The following is a 17,062-nucleotide window of genomic DNA, read 5'->3' on the forward strand; positions in this document are numbered from 1 at the left end:
AGATGAGTGATTATTGTTTTAGGTCACTAAGTTCGGGAGTCATTTGTTATGTAGCAATAGATAACTAATACAAACTTCTAGACAAACTGACCAAGGAGAAAAAAGCAGAAGAAGGAAGACACAAATTGCAAATATCAGGAAGGAAAGAGGGGACATTACTGAGTTTTATAGACATTAAAAAGGATAATAAAGGAATATTGTGAACAACTGTTCATTAATTCTACAACTTAGATGGTATGGACAAAGCCCTTACAGTAAAAGCTGATAATTATCACTATTCAGATTACCTATTAAAGAAATGGAAATTGTATTAAGACCTTCCATCAAATAAACTCCACATCCATAGGTCTTCATTGGCAAATTTTACCAAATTTTAGAGAAGAAATGATACCAATTCTAAACATAGCTTCCAGAAAATAGAAGAGGAGGGAACACTTTAAACTCATTTTATGAGGCCAGCATTACCCTGATACCAAAACCAAGACAAATAGTTTACATGAAAATAAAGCTACTACCAATATTCTTCATGAACATAGATGCAAAAACTCTCATCTGAAGCTTGGAGAGGTTTTTTGTTTGTTTTTGTGGACTTTTTAAGCACAATAAAATATATGTACATATTAAGAAATGTCTACCAGGGGCAGGCTATAACCACATTATTCTGTACTGTTCTCTAATATTGACACCACTCCCCCCCCCCCGCCAAAGCTTTATTGCCAAATAAACCTCTTACTTTATAGTGGAAATGCATTGAATTTATTAGTTCAAAATGTCTCCTCCCCCAAAGCATTTTCCTTATACTTACTTTGAAAAGAAAGCTCTCAGCATGATAATGGATGGTATGTATATCCACTTCACTTCCCATTCCTAACAAATACCAGTTTGTCATTGTATCTTCATTCATGATGAGGCCATGGAGATTCCCAAAAATCTTTCCATTAATAGCTACGATGGTGGAGAGAAAATAGCTTCTGATTAGTGAGGAGACCCTCATTCCTTAATCTGGTTCAAGCCAATCTTTAAGTCACCAATGATCTCATCTGCCTGATCAAATGGAACAATCTCATTTGCACTTGCCAATGTCCCCACCGTTCTAGACTCAAAATTCACATTCCTAAGAAATCCTTATACAAAGATTGCTAGGAAAGAGAATAGCAGTTTGTTTTTGAAAGCTACATCTTGGGTAGCAGGGTGTGCTGTTGGTTTGTTTATTCAGTATAGTCTCTTTGTGGAGTAGATTATAGCCCCATTTGCCAGGTAGCCAGATTTATATCATTCTACAGTTGAGTGGACTAAAGCACAGAGAATCAAGTTCATATAAATCATAATTGAACCAATTAGAGGCTGTTTCCTTGATATGTACTTTCTGAGAACTACCTTGGGACAAGTTTCTAAGCCTGGCTGACTCTCTAAACAGCTTCACATTAGCAGAGCCCATGAACTCATAGGGACCAAAGCAAGCTCAAGGTGGGTTGACGTGATGTGGGACTCTCCCTCACTTTCTGCTATGTTTTTATTCTGTGCATCCAATGAATTAATCCATTAAAAATAGAGAGCATACCAAGAAACTTTGGGGAGAAGGAAGGAAAATGGGTAGGGGAAAGGGTAGCTGAGTCAGAGATCAGGCTAATTCTGATCTATGTTAGCAATTAACCAGCTTTGTGACCTTTGTGGTCTCCTTTGGTATACCTTTGGTCAAAAGTCGATCTTGGTGAGAGGGTACAGATGTGTCAATGAAACCCATCACTCGTGCTTAAAAATAAAACTACCCTAAATTACGTAGAATTAAATAATATAGACACGTTAAAACAGAAATTTGGTGATGGTATTTTATGTCTCAGAAACAGTTCAACCAGGCCCTTAAATTTGATCAATTAAAAGTTATGATGTATTCCTATAGAAATATACGAATAAGTGCTGATTCACTTTTAAATAATTATTTCATAGTCTTAAAATTTAGGGATCCCAGCATTCAGAGGTAGAGCTCCCTAAAACAGTTGGTCCACAGCCTGGCTGGACCTTGCTGGCAGCCATCCAATGACTTGACTGGTTCCCTGTGAAGGAAAGCTTTAGAGGACTTGCTTCTGTCCAGGAGCACCTGGGGGTGGGGAAGGGCTCAGAGAAGGAGGCTGGGGACCTCCTACAGTTACAGGAATTTCTATGAGCTTATCTCACCAAAGGTCTTCTTTTTTAATCTCTGATATACCATGCATTCTGTTGCTCTCCTCAAAATCATCAGTGCGCTTAAAATCTCGTGGATCTTTATTGAGATACTTCTTAATATTGTCGTCCAGATACCAAGATTCATTCTCATCAAATATCAAAAACAAGAGAGCAAATTCATAATCAACATCGCTTCTTCTTCCTTTTTCATTCAACACTCCTTCTCTGCATATAATCAGAGGGCCCATCAAACCACTATATGTATCCTGAAAGAAAATAAAACTGAGTAGAAGAGCCTTTAAATAATTTAATAATACCGATTAAGTGCTTGTAACAAAGTCATTTTCTTACAAGAAAGTTATTTCTCTATTTCTGTTAACAGTGCTATGATATTACCTGTCATTTAGATCAGATAACTTTATTTCAGTGTTTAATTCCTCTTTCTTCCTCAGATGGTCCCGTTTCATTTACCGTCAAACCTTACATTTCTTTTCCCTCACCATGCCTCTCCATTCTTCGACTTCCTTTCCATTCCATCAGCCATCCTTCTAGTGTAGGACCTTAATACCTCACCCTGGACTAGAAATCGGCCCCTCTCTGGTCTCTGGCTCACTCACCTCCAGCCCACCCTGCGGACTGCCATCAGATTAATCTCATCATTCCCATATCTAGAAGTCCTCAGTGAATTTCCATGACCTACTGAATAAAATGTTAATCCTCGACAGGTCCTTGAGCCCCTCAGGAGCTCCCCCAATGGATTTCTCTAGCTTAAGCTCCTCCACTGCTTTCTCTTCCTATTACCCATTTGGCCAAATGGGACTCTCAGCATTTCCCAAACACATTGACTTTCCTGTTTTCAGCTTTCCTCACAATGCTCTCTCTTCCTAGACACTCGTTCCCCTACACTCCTATAGAACGCACCAGATTCAGAATTTTGTTGTAATTATGGGAGTGCATATGTATTATGTTCCTCAAAGAGTTTAAGTCCTTCAAGACAAGAATGTTGGCATAGCTCATAGTACAAGTGCTCAATAAATATTTTGGGGATGTACAAAAAAATAAATGAATAAGTGTACATTTCCCATAATTCCAAAATATAAGTTTAATTTTTGAATTGTCTTGAATGTCACCCTGTAACTCCTGCACTGTCCAGTACAACTGAAGGACAATAATGCAACCATCTAATATTTAAGAGGAAGGTTAAGAGAATCTTTTACTTTTTAAACAATGGGCACTACTTAAATTTTATATCATAGTAGAGGCCCAGCACACGAAGCTCCTACATGTGTAGGGTCCCTAGGCCTGGCAGATTGGGGCCTTCTGGCTGCTGGCGGGGGCCTCCCTTTATTCCGTGCCGCCCCTTGGTGGTCAGCACATGTCATAGCAAGTGAGCGAACTCCCGGTCTCCCGGTCGAACTCCCGTGGGGACACTTTGCATATTAGCCTTTTATGTATAGAGATGTGATTTTAGTTTGGACTTTTATTTATGACATATTATTAAAGACTAGTTGTTTTACCATATACATCTCTGACTCAATCAATAGTGAATCTTGCCTTTCATTTCTATATAAAGTTAGCCTATTTATTATTCGAATAGTTTGTAATTTCAGTTATTATGTTTGGCATGTGTTTTCTTTTCCTGAACCCCGATAGCAGTGGTGATGCCTTTAAAAATGGTAGATTCCACACATTGAAAACCATGGTATAAATTATATTTAAAATATTTTTATTTTATGGCTACCTATTTACATAAATTACCTTGTAAAATCTAAATGTGATAACTGAAACATTGGGATTTGATTTGATCTTTTCCCCCATACTTCAGATTAAGAGTCAACTAATTTATATTCTGCAAAGCACCAGGTAATAAATATTTTTTACTTTGTTGGCCATACTGTTTCTTTCACAACTACTCAATTCAATCATAGAGAATGTAAACAAATAGCCATAGTTTGAGACCCCTGCTCTAAACCATGATACCCTTCACATATACCCACCAGAATTGTGATAACTTAATAGTCAACTTAAAGCCATACTACTGTGAGCATTTTGGTTGCTCTCTCCATCTTACCTTCACAAAGTTTACTGTTGAATAGTAAACCCATGGAATACAATTTGGGTCGGATGGCCCTGGACCTGACCTTTTAGGGACATTCCATATGTAAGTTTTTACTTCTCCTGAAACGAATGAGAAGAAATAGAAAGGATTTACTAGTGTTACCTCTTATTCCAGGCGATTTAGCTCGAGAAATAATACAAACAGATCTTGATACAGTGGAGCCTTGACTTACGAGTGTCCTGACTAACGAGTTTTTTGAGATACCAGCTGTCTCTCAGCTGATTTTTTGCATTGAGTTGATAGAGTAATTTGAGTTAACAAGCTCCTTAATGAACTCCTTAACGAGCTCGGTCTCGGAACGAATTAAACTCATAAGTCAAGGCCCCACTGTATATTTTGGTTGATGTTCCTTGCTAGGGAGAAGTACCCATTCATTAGAAATGTTTCCATTAAACTCACATCTTGATTTTCTGCAGTTTCAAAGTGGCCGATATTTCATTTCAGACTAGAGCTTCCCCTCTAGTTTGCTCTTTTTATTATCAATTAATGTTTATTTAGGAAATGAAGACTTATTTTATACTTCACTGCTTTCCCCCCTCAAATGTCATGTCTCTCTCCCAAGAGCTACGCTCAAACTCACTTGAATTACCATGGATTTCAGCCTTGGCTTCCTATGGAATAACCAGGAAGCGTTGTGAACCCTCACTGCTCAGGCCTCATCCCAAACCAATGAAATTAGAATGTGGGGGGTCTGGGACTAGGGTATTTTTTTTTTAAGCTTCTCAGGTGATTTTAATGTGCAAACAGGTGAGATCTAGTTAGAACCAGAGAGATCTAGTTCTAACTCTCAACCCCTGACTTCCTACTTACCCAACCTTTGACACACTACTTAACCTCCTTGAACTTTAGTTTCCTTACTGTAGGGAGCGCTATAGGGTTAAGCCTCTGACTGACCTGTTGGCAAAGCCACAAACAAGTCCCAGCTTAGAGAGCACAGCCCTCTTAGCATAATTAAGCTTGACCTTATGACCTCCCTAGATCATATCTGGGTAGCTAATGGGCTGTGGGAGGTGCAGCAAGTGCTGCCAAAACAAATGAAACTCACAAGAACATTGTAACTATGGTGACCACTACCTTGTTTACCTCTGGCTATAAAAAAAGGGCTCAGCTTGCCCTCTAGATCTCTCTCTGTGTGTCCTTAGCCAGGCACAGGAGATCCACCTAGAGCCAGGGGTGAGCAAACTTTTTGACTCGAGGGCCACAATGGGTTCTTAAACTGGACCAGAGGGCCAGAACAAAAGCATGGATGGAGTGTTTGTGTGAACTAATATAAATTCAAAGTAAACATCATTACATAAAAGGGTCCGGTCTTTTTTTTTTTTTTAGTTTTATTCATTTCAAACGGGCCGGATCCGGCCCGCGGGCCGTAGTTTGCCCACGGCTGACCTAGACCCAGCTTATTCTCTTTGTCTGCCTTTCTACATCCTTTGCCACCCCACTCAGGCTCACCGAACCCTTGGCTGTGCTGGCACGGCACACCTGACTTATTAAGTGGGATAGTTATCCAGTCTTCAGACAGTTTTGAGGATTACATGAAGTAAAATACCTAGGATAGTGCCTCACATTGAAGGCAGTCAATACATGTTAATTTCTATCTATACTAATAACAAATGTGTGCAGTGCCTGTTGCTAGGCACCATACCTGTGCAACTCCCCGTGGCCAATCCAGAGCCTTGCAGAGGAGTCATAAATATACTCATGAATTAGCAAGATAATCCCATTGTAAAATTCTCAAATAAAAGCCACATTTAAATCACTATTTCCTTTTGAACTGTGTCCCATCCCCACCACATCAGGACAAATAACCTATAGCTGAATGTGAGCCACAAAACAAAAGTACTGCTTACATGTAACTTTGCTCCATAAGTGCTCATACACCAGTGGGTTAGCAATATGACTTTAGGTCTAATTTCCATTAAGTTTATTATAGCCTCCATGCCTTGTTAATCACAAGATAAAAACGCTGATATTTAGCTTCCTAAATGCAAGTGGCTACTGGTGTGGTATGATTAAAGTTGGAACAATCCAGCAGAGAGCACAGCCTTAAATAAAAAGAAGCTGCTCCGTAAATGTTTCCTGAGTCATTTAATTTTGAAAGAGAAGCCGAAACCGGTTTGGCTCAGTGGATGGAGCGTCGGCCTGCGGACTGAAGGGTCCCGGGTTCGATTCCGGTCAAGGGCATGTACCTGGGTTGCGGGCACATCCCAAGTGGGAGATGTGCAGGAGGCAGCTGATCGATGTTTCTCTCTCATTGATGTTTCTAACTCTCTATCTCTCTCCCTTCCTCTCTGTAAAAAATCAATAAAATGTATTTAAAAAAAATAAAAAAATAAAGAGAAGATAGGGGCTGCTTAGTTTTCTTACGCTGCTAGTCTCCTCATCTCAGGCATGCCCCGATTACTCTTCTCCAGTTTGCCTGGACTTCCTGCCCACAGCTAGTTTCTTGCTCCTACCCTCATCTCTGGGCTCTCCCATACCTTTCCGCCTGTCAGACCCTTGTGGGGATTCTCTCTCTCTGATTTCCAGTAGGAAAAATGCCCCTTTGTCACTTCTAATCATTCTTCTCCCCACTCCCATAACCTCACATCAAGGACTCTTGGAAGGCCAGCCAGCATAGAGGAGCTGTGTTCCTTGCACGTCCTCACCATTAGGGCACAACAGCCTGCAAAAGGTCACCCCAACTTGTCCACAGCCCTACCAGAGTCCCATCAATGCCTGATTGGCACCTTTCTTTCTCCCCCTCTCCCCCTGAGATGCTTTCAACCATCAAAAATGAATAACTAAATGGCTTTTTGACCCATTTGAAAACATGTCCCTCTTCACGTAAGTAAGACACATTCGTTATAGAAAATCTAAAAAGTACAATAAAATGTGAAGAAGTAGAAAAAAGCATCACTCTGCTACTCAAGTACCATCACAAAGACATAACCTTTATTAACATTTTGGCTTATTTCCCTCGGGCCTTCCCATTATGCTTGTATTTTGCTTAATATGATACCACCAGTGTTTCCCATGTCATTCAAACTGTCTTAAATTTCATTTGATGGCTACATAATAGTCCATCGTAAGGATATTCCAAAATTTACTTAACTGTTTTCCTATAGATAGACATTTAGGATGTTCATGAGAAGCTTTTTGAAGCAGCAAAATACAGGCTTCTGTTACTGGGGATGGGGTGGAGTGGGGTGTGGCAGAAGAATATCAGCCAATGACGATTTTCCTTCCCCCAGCTGCATACTTGTATAGTTACCTTGCTGATGTTTCTAGCGATGCATGAGATTGTTTTGTTTTCTCCTTTTTATGCGTTTTTACTTTTTTTAAAGTTCATATGACTTTTATTATAATTACTATAGTGTTAAGTATTATAATATTACTACACAGAAGAGGTAAAAAGAAACATAACACCCCTGTAATTATACAATTATACTGATGGTTGCTGTCAATTTCATAACTGAAGGTCACAGTAGCTCTTCGCATTTATTACAACCACACTTCAACTGTGTAAATGTTATGGGAAGCTGCTTAAATTATGAGATTTTTCTCTCCCTTCAGGGATCTATCTATCTATCTATCTATCTATCTATCTATCTTTTTATTTTAGAGAGGAAGGGAGAGGGAGAGAGAGAAATATACATGATGAGAATCATTGAATCATTGATCAACTGCCTCTTGCATGCTCTCTACTGGGGTTGAGCCAACAATGCAGGTATGTAGCCTGATGGGGAACCAAACTATGACCTCCTGATTCATAGGTTGATGCTCAACCATTGAGCAATGCCAGCTGGGTTCGGTTTATCTTTTAAAACCCAACTGGAATTCTACCTCCTATATAAAACTTTACCTAATTACTCCTTTTCCTAATTGTTTCTAAGTAATCAATCAGCCTTCATGAATTTTCCTTCTCTGGAACTTTTATAAACACACCCAGCCATATTCTTAAAATTCTTCACTACTTAGAATTTCATCATGTATAACCCACACTACTACTGAAATGATTGATCTTATTTGCTTTTTTCTCCCAAACTCATTTGAAGCATCTTTAGAGAGCTATGTGGTTAAGAGGTCAGGTTCTAATATCAAACAAACTGGGGTTCCCCTCATTACTAATGTATGACTTAGTCAAGTTCTTCACTCCTTTGTGCTTTTGTCATTTGTTAAATGGACATAATACCATATTTCATCAATTATAGGATAAACATTTTTCACAATTTAATATAACTGAAGTCAGGATGTGTTTTCAAAATCAGTGGCATGTCAAAGTTCATTGGCAGCATGTCTTTTTCTTTTTAAGAAACAGAATAAATAATGATGGACATTCTAATCAGTGGTATCAGATTTAATGAACTATTGTTAGTGTCTACCTCACTGGGTTATTATAAGAGTAAATTAGTGTGTGTGTGTGTTAATATATAAAGCATGGCACAAGGTTAACATTCAATATGTGTTAGCTATTATCATGTCTTACTACATTTTTAGGTCCTTAGGACCCCCATAAACATTTGGTCATTGGATGAATGACAATCTCATATTGGGAGTGACTAGGTGATGGCTGGAATGCATTAACATTAAGATGAGATCAGAAATGATCAGAAAAGAGTTGAGTCTGGTGTCCTCATCAGGATGGAGCAGACCTCTGGGGTAACTTACCTGGCTTTGTCATGGACACTTGGAGTCGCTTCCCACTCTCTGTGTTCTCCACACCATGGGCTGAGATGGAGTAGGGCCGATCGGCTTTGTTCTTAAATATGATCAGGATAGAGTCACCCACCTCGGCATGTATCATTGGGCCTAAAGGCAAAACACAGGTCTGTGTGCATTATCGTTGCTCTTTCAACACTGAAGTAATTTAAATATAGGTAGTATTTGGCAAAATAAAATAAATATTAGCTTCTTCATTAGTGGCCTTCATTTCCTTTAGAGGGCCATATATATAGTATTAAATAGCATGTAGTTTTGGCAATTGGACCAATTTGGGCCCAAATCCTGCCTCTTTCACTTATTAGAGAGGCCTTATGGTCAAGGCCTGCCTGAATCTCAACTTCTTCTTCTATAAGATGGGTTTAATGATGCTTTTATTATAGGATTAAATAAGTTAATGTATGTAAAGTGCTTATTTCAGCGCATTGAAACACAATAATAAATGCTTAAATTTCTACTACTGCTTAGACATAATCTCCAGGAAAAGCCATATCCACAAAATGAAGACTTTCAGTTGTAATCTCCCTGTGTGTAACTTTTGTTAAGTCTGAAATTGCTCACTATCTGGTAAATGGATGTAATAATAATAATAATTATAAATAATGATACAGTGAAGTAATGTGTATAAAAGGGATTTGAAAGATAAGGACAAAATGTAAACATTTATATATTGATTTATGATCAATACAGTGATTTCACTAATGCATGTCCAACGCTGTTTCTCAATATTTAGATAGCTGAGATGCGCTTGCTTCGGTCCTCATTTATGCAAATTTCTGTTAGAAGCAACCAGCCTGTGTGCCAATGGAAAACAGGCGAAGCCTGTGCCAGCATGACTATGGGATGCCAACGCCCATGCCAGGTGCCTTTTACCTCTTAGTGCCCAGAAGGTGGCCCAGGCATTTGCCCGGCCCCCAACCACACTGACAGAGCACGGCACACACCGTGGCATTCTTGAGGCACCGCTTTGATGGGGATGGAAACAGACTCCCATTTTGGAAGCACCTGAGACCAGTTCCCTATTTATTCATATTCTTGGGCATTTATTGAATTCCACATTCATGGGGAGAAATGTTCATGAAAGGAAGGTCTGACCACACCTATCCATTCATTACAGATTCAGACCATGGTTTTAATTGATTTTCTGAGAAAGACCTAAAAAAAAAAAAATCTAACATTTGTTGGACTATTATTATCTTTGGAAGGAAATAGTGTGAATTAGGAAGTGTCTGAAAAAATGATAAAGCTAGAAAAAACATTTCTAGGCATGTTGTTTTTAAACAGTAAGTTTGGTATAATTACAAGTAGGGCATGTGTATGCCTAAATTAAAATCACTATTTGTATATTCATTACCACTTAAATTGCACCGGCTTGCTGCACTGGTAACAGTGAATGTTTTTGGATGTGTGGCCTGGTAGGTCACAGGGAGCAGTAATGAGCGGTACTGTGCCTGCCTTGTGCCTTTTGTAACTTCAGGAGGCAGGCCTCTCTCTGAGCTGCAGAAAAGGAGTAGATGGGCTTCCTCTTCCTCTGGCTGAAGTGCTGCAAGGACTTGCCTTTGAGGGAGTCATTGTTTGTGTCATTTTACTGAGCAGAACCAAACTGGGGCTCTCTGAGGGGCAACCCAGCTCCCTTGGCAGGACCAGCACCTTTTCTTCTTGAGACACACACAAGTCTCAAAAGAAGAAACGCTGCCACCGGGGCTGACTTCATTTAGTGCGACAAAGAAGCTTGTGTGCCAATATTAATAGGTGGTGAAGGTGTGGTGTGGCTGGGTGGGGCATTTGATCATTTATTGAGCTAGCAGTCGTGGGCCCTTATTTTAATATTAAAAAGCACTACGTAAAGTCATGTTATGCACATAAGTTACCATGTGCATTTAAAAATGGGAACGGATTTCAGAAAGTCATCTAGATTAGTCCTCCACCTTGAGATCACATCTTCACTATGGGATCGCGTTTGGGGATTCTCAGGTGGAAAAAGGAAGGAAGGGAGGGAGGTTTAACTTGATCACAGGGTCAGGCAGCCCCAGGCATTAGACAGGCAGAGTGGACCTAAGGCCATGACCCAAATGGAAACCAGGCCTTTCACCCTGAGCACCCCTCTCACACAAGGGCTTCCTCTTTGGTCAGAATTATTTTTATGTGTGTTGTTATGGCCTTGTGCACGGGTAATCGAGGACCTTGAAGAAGTTATGCCAGCGCTCTGTCCATCTGACTATGCGTTGGATGGGCTGAGCACACAGCATGCTCCCTGAAAGTGGGAGGGCAGAAAGAGGTTGCACTTGGCTGAATGCAGGCAGGCTACTCTGTTCCTTCCCTCCATTCTCAGGTGTAAATCTAAGGGACGTGTGTGTGTGTGTGTGTGTGTGTGTGTGCGCGTGCATGTGTGTGTGTGTGCGTGCGCACGCACACGCACGCCCATGCGCCATACCCAGCAGTTCTAAGTGCTCCTCTCGAGGTGGCCGGGCTTTGATCTCGACAAATTCTCCATCGGTGTATTCTCTGTAAACCACCTTCTTGTACTGAGAGCCAATCCAGTTTTCAGTGTGGTTCATAAATATATCTCCATGTCTGCAAACCAGAAGCAGCAGAAATTAAAGCTGTTAGACGGTAGAAAAACCTGAGTGCTTCTGAGTGATGCGGGGTTCTCTGGGGCAGTGCTGCTTCAACCTCACTGCGATTAGGATCTCCCTGGGGAGCTGGCCTTTACGCCAAGCTGTTGGGGAGTGGGACAAGGAGTCCACATTTGAAAGCCCTCAGTGGGTACTGCTGCAAGCAGCCCAGCACTGGCTCATGGCTCTCTCTTGGGAGTCATTGCTCTACAGACCGGCTGGGTGCTGAGTAAGGCCTGGTCTCAGTTAGAGACTCCCAAGGGTCCCTTGGGTTGGAATTTCCTTCTGGGTAGTAACTACCTCACACACATGCCCAGGCGTGCAAACACCCACGCGCCCACATTGCTCCAGATTTCATGTTATCATTCTGTTCCTTGGTATGCTTTCCCACTTTGAAAGATCTCAAGAAAGCCTGTGGTTTGGGCATATGCCAATGTACAAATATAGATACAGTTGATTCTCGTTAATCACAGTAGTTACATTCTAGAAAGTCACCACAAACACTGAGTTAACACTGAACTACGTTCCCCGGGGAAATACAGGGCTGGGTTCCACTTCACCTTTGGCCACAATATTTCCATTAACAGATCAATATAGAACCTTGCTTTACATGTGTTTCTGTTTAAACACATCTTAGTTAATATATGCTTCTGATTCATCAACACTGAATTCACAGCTAACAGCCCTGTAACGCAGGCCTGAATGAAGCTTGTCTAACACAAATATTTCCTCTACAAGGCCTCTGGGGCATTCAGATACTATTGGGGGAAATTTTAAACAGCTAAATCACCAATAAAAAGCATAAAACTGAAAAAAAGTGTTGCTAAATAAACGACAAATAGAACATTGGTTTACAGCATGAGATTGGAGACAAGAAGGCAGAGCAAGGCCTTGCTTGACATGAATATCAGGTGACACAAAATTATTGCTGCCTTATGCATATCTGCAAATGTTCACAAAAGCACCACAAGAATTTATTTGGGGGTCACAAATAAATTTTAGTGAACAGGCGAAGTCGTGAATGTGGAACCCACCAATAATGAAGACTGACTGTATACTTAATCTATCACCAAGATAGACCATCACAGAAGATTTTTAAAAATCTTTCAATTTTATCTCTAAACTATGGAGATACGTGAAACTGCCCACACTTCAATCTAAGCCACCTGCATTAACGGAAATTATTCCTAATCATCCTCCTGCCGACTACACTCCTTCCATTCCTCTATGCTCTACACTGCAGACAGTGATCCTAAACAAATAAATTCAACCAAGTCGGTCCTTGTGGAAAGCCTTATTATGGCTTCCCACTGCCAAACTCTTTGAATTGACTTTCATGCCACCACTTCATCATCTGCCTCTGCCAGGCTCCCAAGCCTTAATTCCCATCACTGGCCCCCACATACTCTATGCTCAGGTCATTCTAAACACTCACTCTTAAAAAAAAAAAAAAGAAAAGTTTTTATTGAGAGAGAGAGAAAGGGAGAGGGAGAGGGAGAGAAACATTGATTGGCTGCCTCATGAATGCCCCCTATGGGGCTCAAGCTCAAAACCTGACCCAACCGGGAATCGAATCGGCTACCTCTTGGTGTATGGGACCATGCTCAACCAACTTAGCCACACCCATCAGGGCTAAACATTCACTCTCTTGAACACCACATGCCCTCTCCACCTCCAGGCCTCCCATGTGCTGTTCCCTGTGCCAAGAGTGCAGCTCCTACCTCTTCAATTTGTTTATTCCTCGTTCCTGGTCAAAGATTTCTTCCTCCCAGAAGCTTTTTCCAACCACTTAACCTATTTCTGTCTTTCCCCCAAAGGGGGCTGTGTGCTCCTGTTATGAGTTCTGGCTGCACTCTGCACTTCCCTTCATAGTGATTGCCTCACTCAATGTGCTTGTCCTAATGTCTTCCCCATGGACCAGGAAGTCTGTGTGAGAAGGGCCTTGTCTGCCCTTCTCAGCACTGTTTCACCAGCACTTTGCACAATGCCCAGCACACAGTAGGTATTTAACAAATACACATATACCTTCTACCCTACACTGAATGCTTTCCAAGGGAAGGAACTTTTCTTCTGCTTTTATTTTCCAGGTGTCACAGTAACGCTTGTGGTAGTGACAAGCACAGACTCTGGAGCCACACTCTGCTGTTTTCAGCTTTCCATTTCCTGCTAATGGGGTGATAATCATGTGTCTAGCTCCCAGGATTGCTGTGAGGATTATATGAGATAAGATCTGTAATGCACTGAGCCTGACACTTATTAAGCACCATGTAAGCACTTGCTCTATCATTATCTCTTTAGGATGTCCTGTGCGGTGCTGAGTCAAAGCTAATCAAGCGTGTTGTGAGGGTCATACCAGGTAGTTTGTAAAAGCCCTAGCAAAATGCCTGGATCGCGGTGGGTGCTCAATAGATGGAGGTTATTATCTTGAATCCCAGGTTAGTTACATTATCTGCATGTCAATCAGGAATACTAGGAATTCAACTTTATTTCTCTATAGCAACTGAACTTCTGTTTTCAAATTCTCTCCCACCGCACAAACCCTGGCTGATGGCTCCATTTTTGCCTTTTGGGACCCAAGGCTCCCCCAGTATGATCTTTGCAAGCCTCAGGGAAAGACTTCCTGTACCCAGTGGTGGTTTGAAAAAACAGATGTGTCCCATGCGATGGCCTTGGGTCAAAGGACAGAGGAATAGCAACTGGGGTATAGAAGGGGTCTTTGTTCCTGGGCTCCTATAGACAGGATACCACAGATGTCCCACTAGGGGAACTTGTTTCATTTCTGTACTGTTATTTTACCTACAAATTGTTTATACTTTGAACATGTGAACATGCTCTCATTTTACTTTGCTTTTATCTATTTATTTGTTCACGGACAATAATCCAGAGTGGCAGGGGCAGAGTGCAAGTACACTCAGCACCTGCTATCCTTCTGTAGAACTGGGGAGACAATCCCAGAGGACTGAAGCTAGAATTTCCTGCCAGCCCAGAGGGATGAGAGGTGAGGGTGGGGGCTTAATACTGAAATTACACTGAGTTTCCAGAAACTAAGGAAGGCTATGTATCTTACACACTCATGAGCTAAAATTGTACATGCAACAAAATTATTTCTTTAGTTATGGCAGCCTTGTAAAGGAATAATTCTTTTAGAAAAGGCCAAATTAGTATTCATTCCTTTTCCATTGCACCGACATCAGTTCTTAGCTTGTATTGGCAGCACTGGTTTTGTAGGAGAGGGGAGTCTGGTTTAACAAATGGGTTGGTGAATAATTGAATGAATTTTAAGTCGTCTTGTCCCCGAGGCAAATCTTTTTAAAATGTGGATTCATTTTGTTTCTTCAGTTATCCATAAGGTGGCACTGTTATACTCTCTTTCCCAGGAGTCTGAACCCTCAAAACAGAGGTCAACAAAGCAGAAGAGAAACAAACCTATTGGGTCAGGAACAGCTGTGTGTAGAGGAGTTTGTGTGTGGCATAGCCATAAAGGATAAGTATGAGGAGTGTGGAGGGGAGGGGAGAAGGAAGGATGATAATAAAGGACCAAGAGGACAGGGGCACTGAAGTTAACATGTCCTGGTATTTGTCCTTCAAAAGGTCTGTGTTCAATTCCAGCTCTGCCGATGCCCAGTTGGGCCATTTTAGCTCTCTGCGTGGAAATCTCCGAGTCAGCCTATGGGGGGCAGTGATATCCAAACAGAGGGAAGTTGAGAAGTGGGGGGAGATGAACTTTTGGGGGAGAAAGTCTGCCGGTCTGAGCCTGACAGATGCCTCTATACCTTGATGACTCTACTGCAGTGCATCCCGGGGGCTTAGTTGGACCAGGGCTCACTAGCCAGCAGGGGCTTGAGCCTCGCTGATTCTTTGCTGCTTAGCATGGCTGACAGCGCTTTCAGGCGGAGATCAGTCTTTCGGACTTCCTGGGTACAGGGCCCTGTAGAGGAGACCTGCTCCTCCTATCTCAAATGGCATTTCTGCCTGCTGCTGGGTTGTCTCCCACCCAGATCAGCACTTGGTCAGTGGCCCACCCTCCGGCCCCCTTCCTCTTGGTCCTCAATCTACCGCAGTCCATCCTCTCACCGGGGTCTACACCCTCTCTGCTGCCTGCTTCACCTTTTGTCTTCTCAGTCCCACAATCACTGGGATCTGCCTCCTCCCCTAAACCCTTTCCCTCTAGACCAGTGGTTCTCAACCTTCCTAATGCCGCGACCCTTTAATACAGTTCCTCATGTTGTGGTGACCTCTAGTTTCATTGTTACAAATGAACATAATTAAAGCACAGTGATTGATCACAAAAACAATATGTAATTATATATGTGTTTTCCGATGGTCTTAGGTGACCTCTGTGAAAGGGTCGTTCGACCCCCAAAGGGGTCGCGACCCACAGGTTGAGAACCGCTGCTCTAGATGCTCACTCAAAGTCACTTTCATTCATCACAGCCACATGTGGACCAGCCATTGATGGTGGAGGTGTACTGAGCCTGTCCGCAGGGGTCCTCAAAATGACCTCAGGTCCCCTTGTCGGGATGGAGACGGGCAGCTTCCTTCCCCTTTTGTGCTCACAGTAAAAGTCTCTGCCAGAACTGTGCAGGCAAAACCGGGGCATTCTTAGGTTTCCACATTTGAAAACTGTCTACGGCGCATGTGCAATCCCACCCAAGAGACTTGGCGGCTTTGCCCGTGGTACCTTTCCCCTCCTGCGTCCAAGTGCTGCTTTTCGAACTCCCAGTTTTTGTTAGGGGCATAATCCCATTCTACCTCTTCAGCAGCGATGTAAAAGGTTCTTATCATCCCATATGGCTGCTCTGAAGGGTCCTTGTTGCCGCAGCTGCTGACCTCATATATCTGATTCATGCCTCTGGTGAAGTGGTGCATGGTGGAACAAAACACCCTGAAAATACCTGGAAGAGAAACGGCTCGGCATTCGGTATGGTGGTCAATTGTGGTTTTTGTTGTTGTTCTTGGTGTGGGTTTGCTAGCAAACTTATTATTTTATCCCAAAATAAATAACCGGGAAGGTACATTTTTTTTAAAAAACGTCACCTTCATGTAGTATTTCAAAATCAGACCCCAAGGGGGAAAACATTACTTGTAATGTATTTAATTATGGGAAGAAAATCCCATCTGAAATTCACGTGCAATCCTATCTAATAAAGAGGGAATATGCAAATTGACTGTCTCGCCATCACAAAGATGTCAGTGCCCATAGCCACAAGATGGAGTTGCCCAGTCCCCTCAGGCCCGTCGGAGTCCCCAGGCCTTTCAGCCCTGCTGGGGGGAGGGGGAGGGGAAGGCAGGTACATGGTGCAGCCAGACCCGCCCTCAGCCCCCCAGCTGCCTACAGCTGGCCCAAGGCGCAGGCAAGCCTCAGCTATCGGCTGCCCAGCCACTTAGAATGGGCCCAAGGCGCAGGCAAACCTCAATGGTGGCTTCCCAGCCACCCAGGGCCACTTGAGGCTCAGGCTTGCACTGC

General features: G+C 42.2%; 1 protein-coding gene across 1 annotated transcript in view; it reads right to left on the reverse strand.

The window, feature by feature from the left end:
- Positions 1–17,062, reverse strand: part of HEPHL1 (hephaestin like 1) — a 62,715-nt gene that overhangs the window by 3,048 nt on the left and 42,605 nt on the right. The window contains exons 12-17 of the mRNA XM_070426892.1: positions 16,277–16,490; positions 11,415–11,554; positions 8,930–9,070; positions 4,235–4,341; positions 2,207–2,429; positions 806–945 (exon numbers count right to left, since the gene is read on the reverse strand). Of these exons, the coding sequence (XP_070282993.1) occupies positions 806–945; positions 2,207–2,429; positions 4,235–4,341; positions 8,930–9,070; positions 11,415–11,554; positions 16,277–16,490 (965 nt within the window). The remainder of the gene's footprint in view (positions 1–805; positions 946–2,206; positions 2,430–4,234; positions 4,342–8,929; positions 9,071–11,414; positions 11,555–16,276; positions 16,491–17,062) is intronic.

The sequence above is a fragment of the Myotis yumanensis genome, unplaced genomic scaffold, assembly GCF_028538775.1.
Source record: "Myotis yumanensis isolate MYYU_CA2020_CCGP unplaced genomic scaffold, mMyoYum1.0.hap1 SCAF_10, whole genome shotgun sequence".
Lineage (NCBI taxonomy): Eukaryota > Metazoa > Chordata > Mammalia > Chiroptera > Vespertilionidae > Myotis > Myotis yumanensis.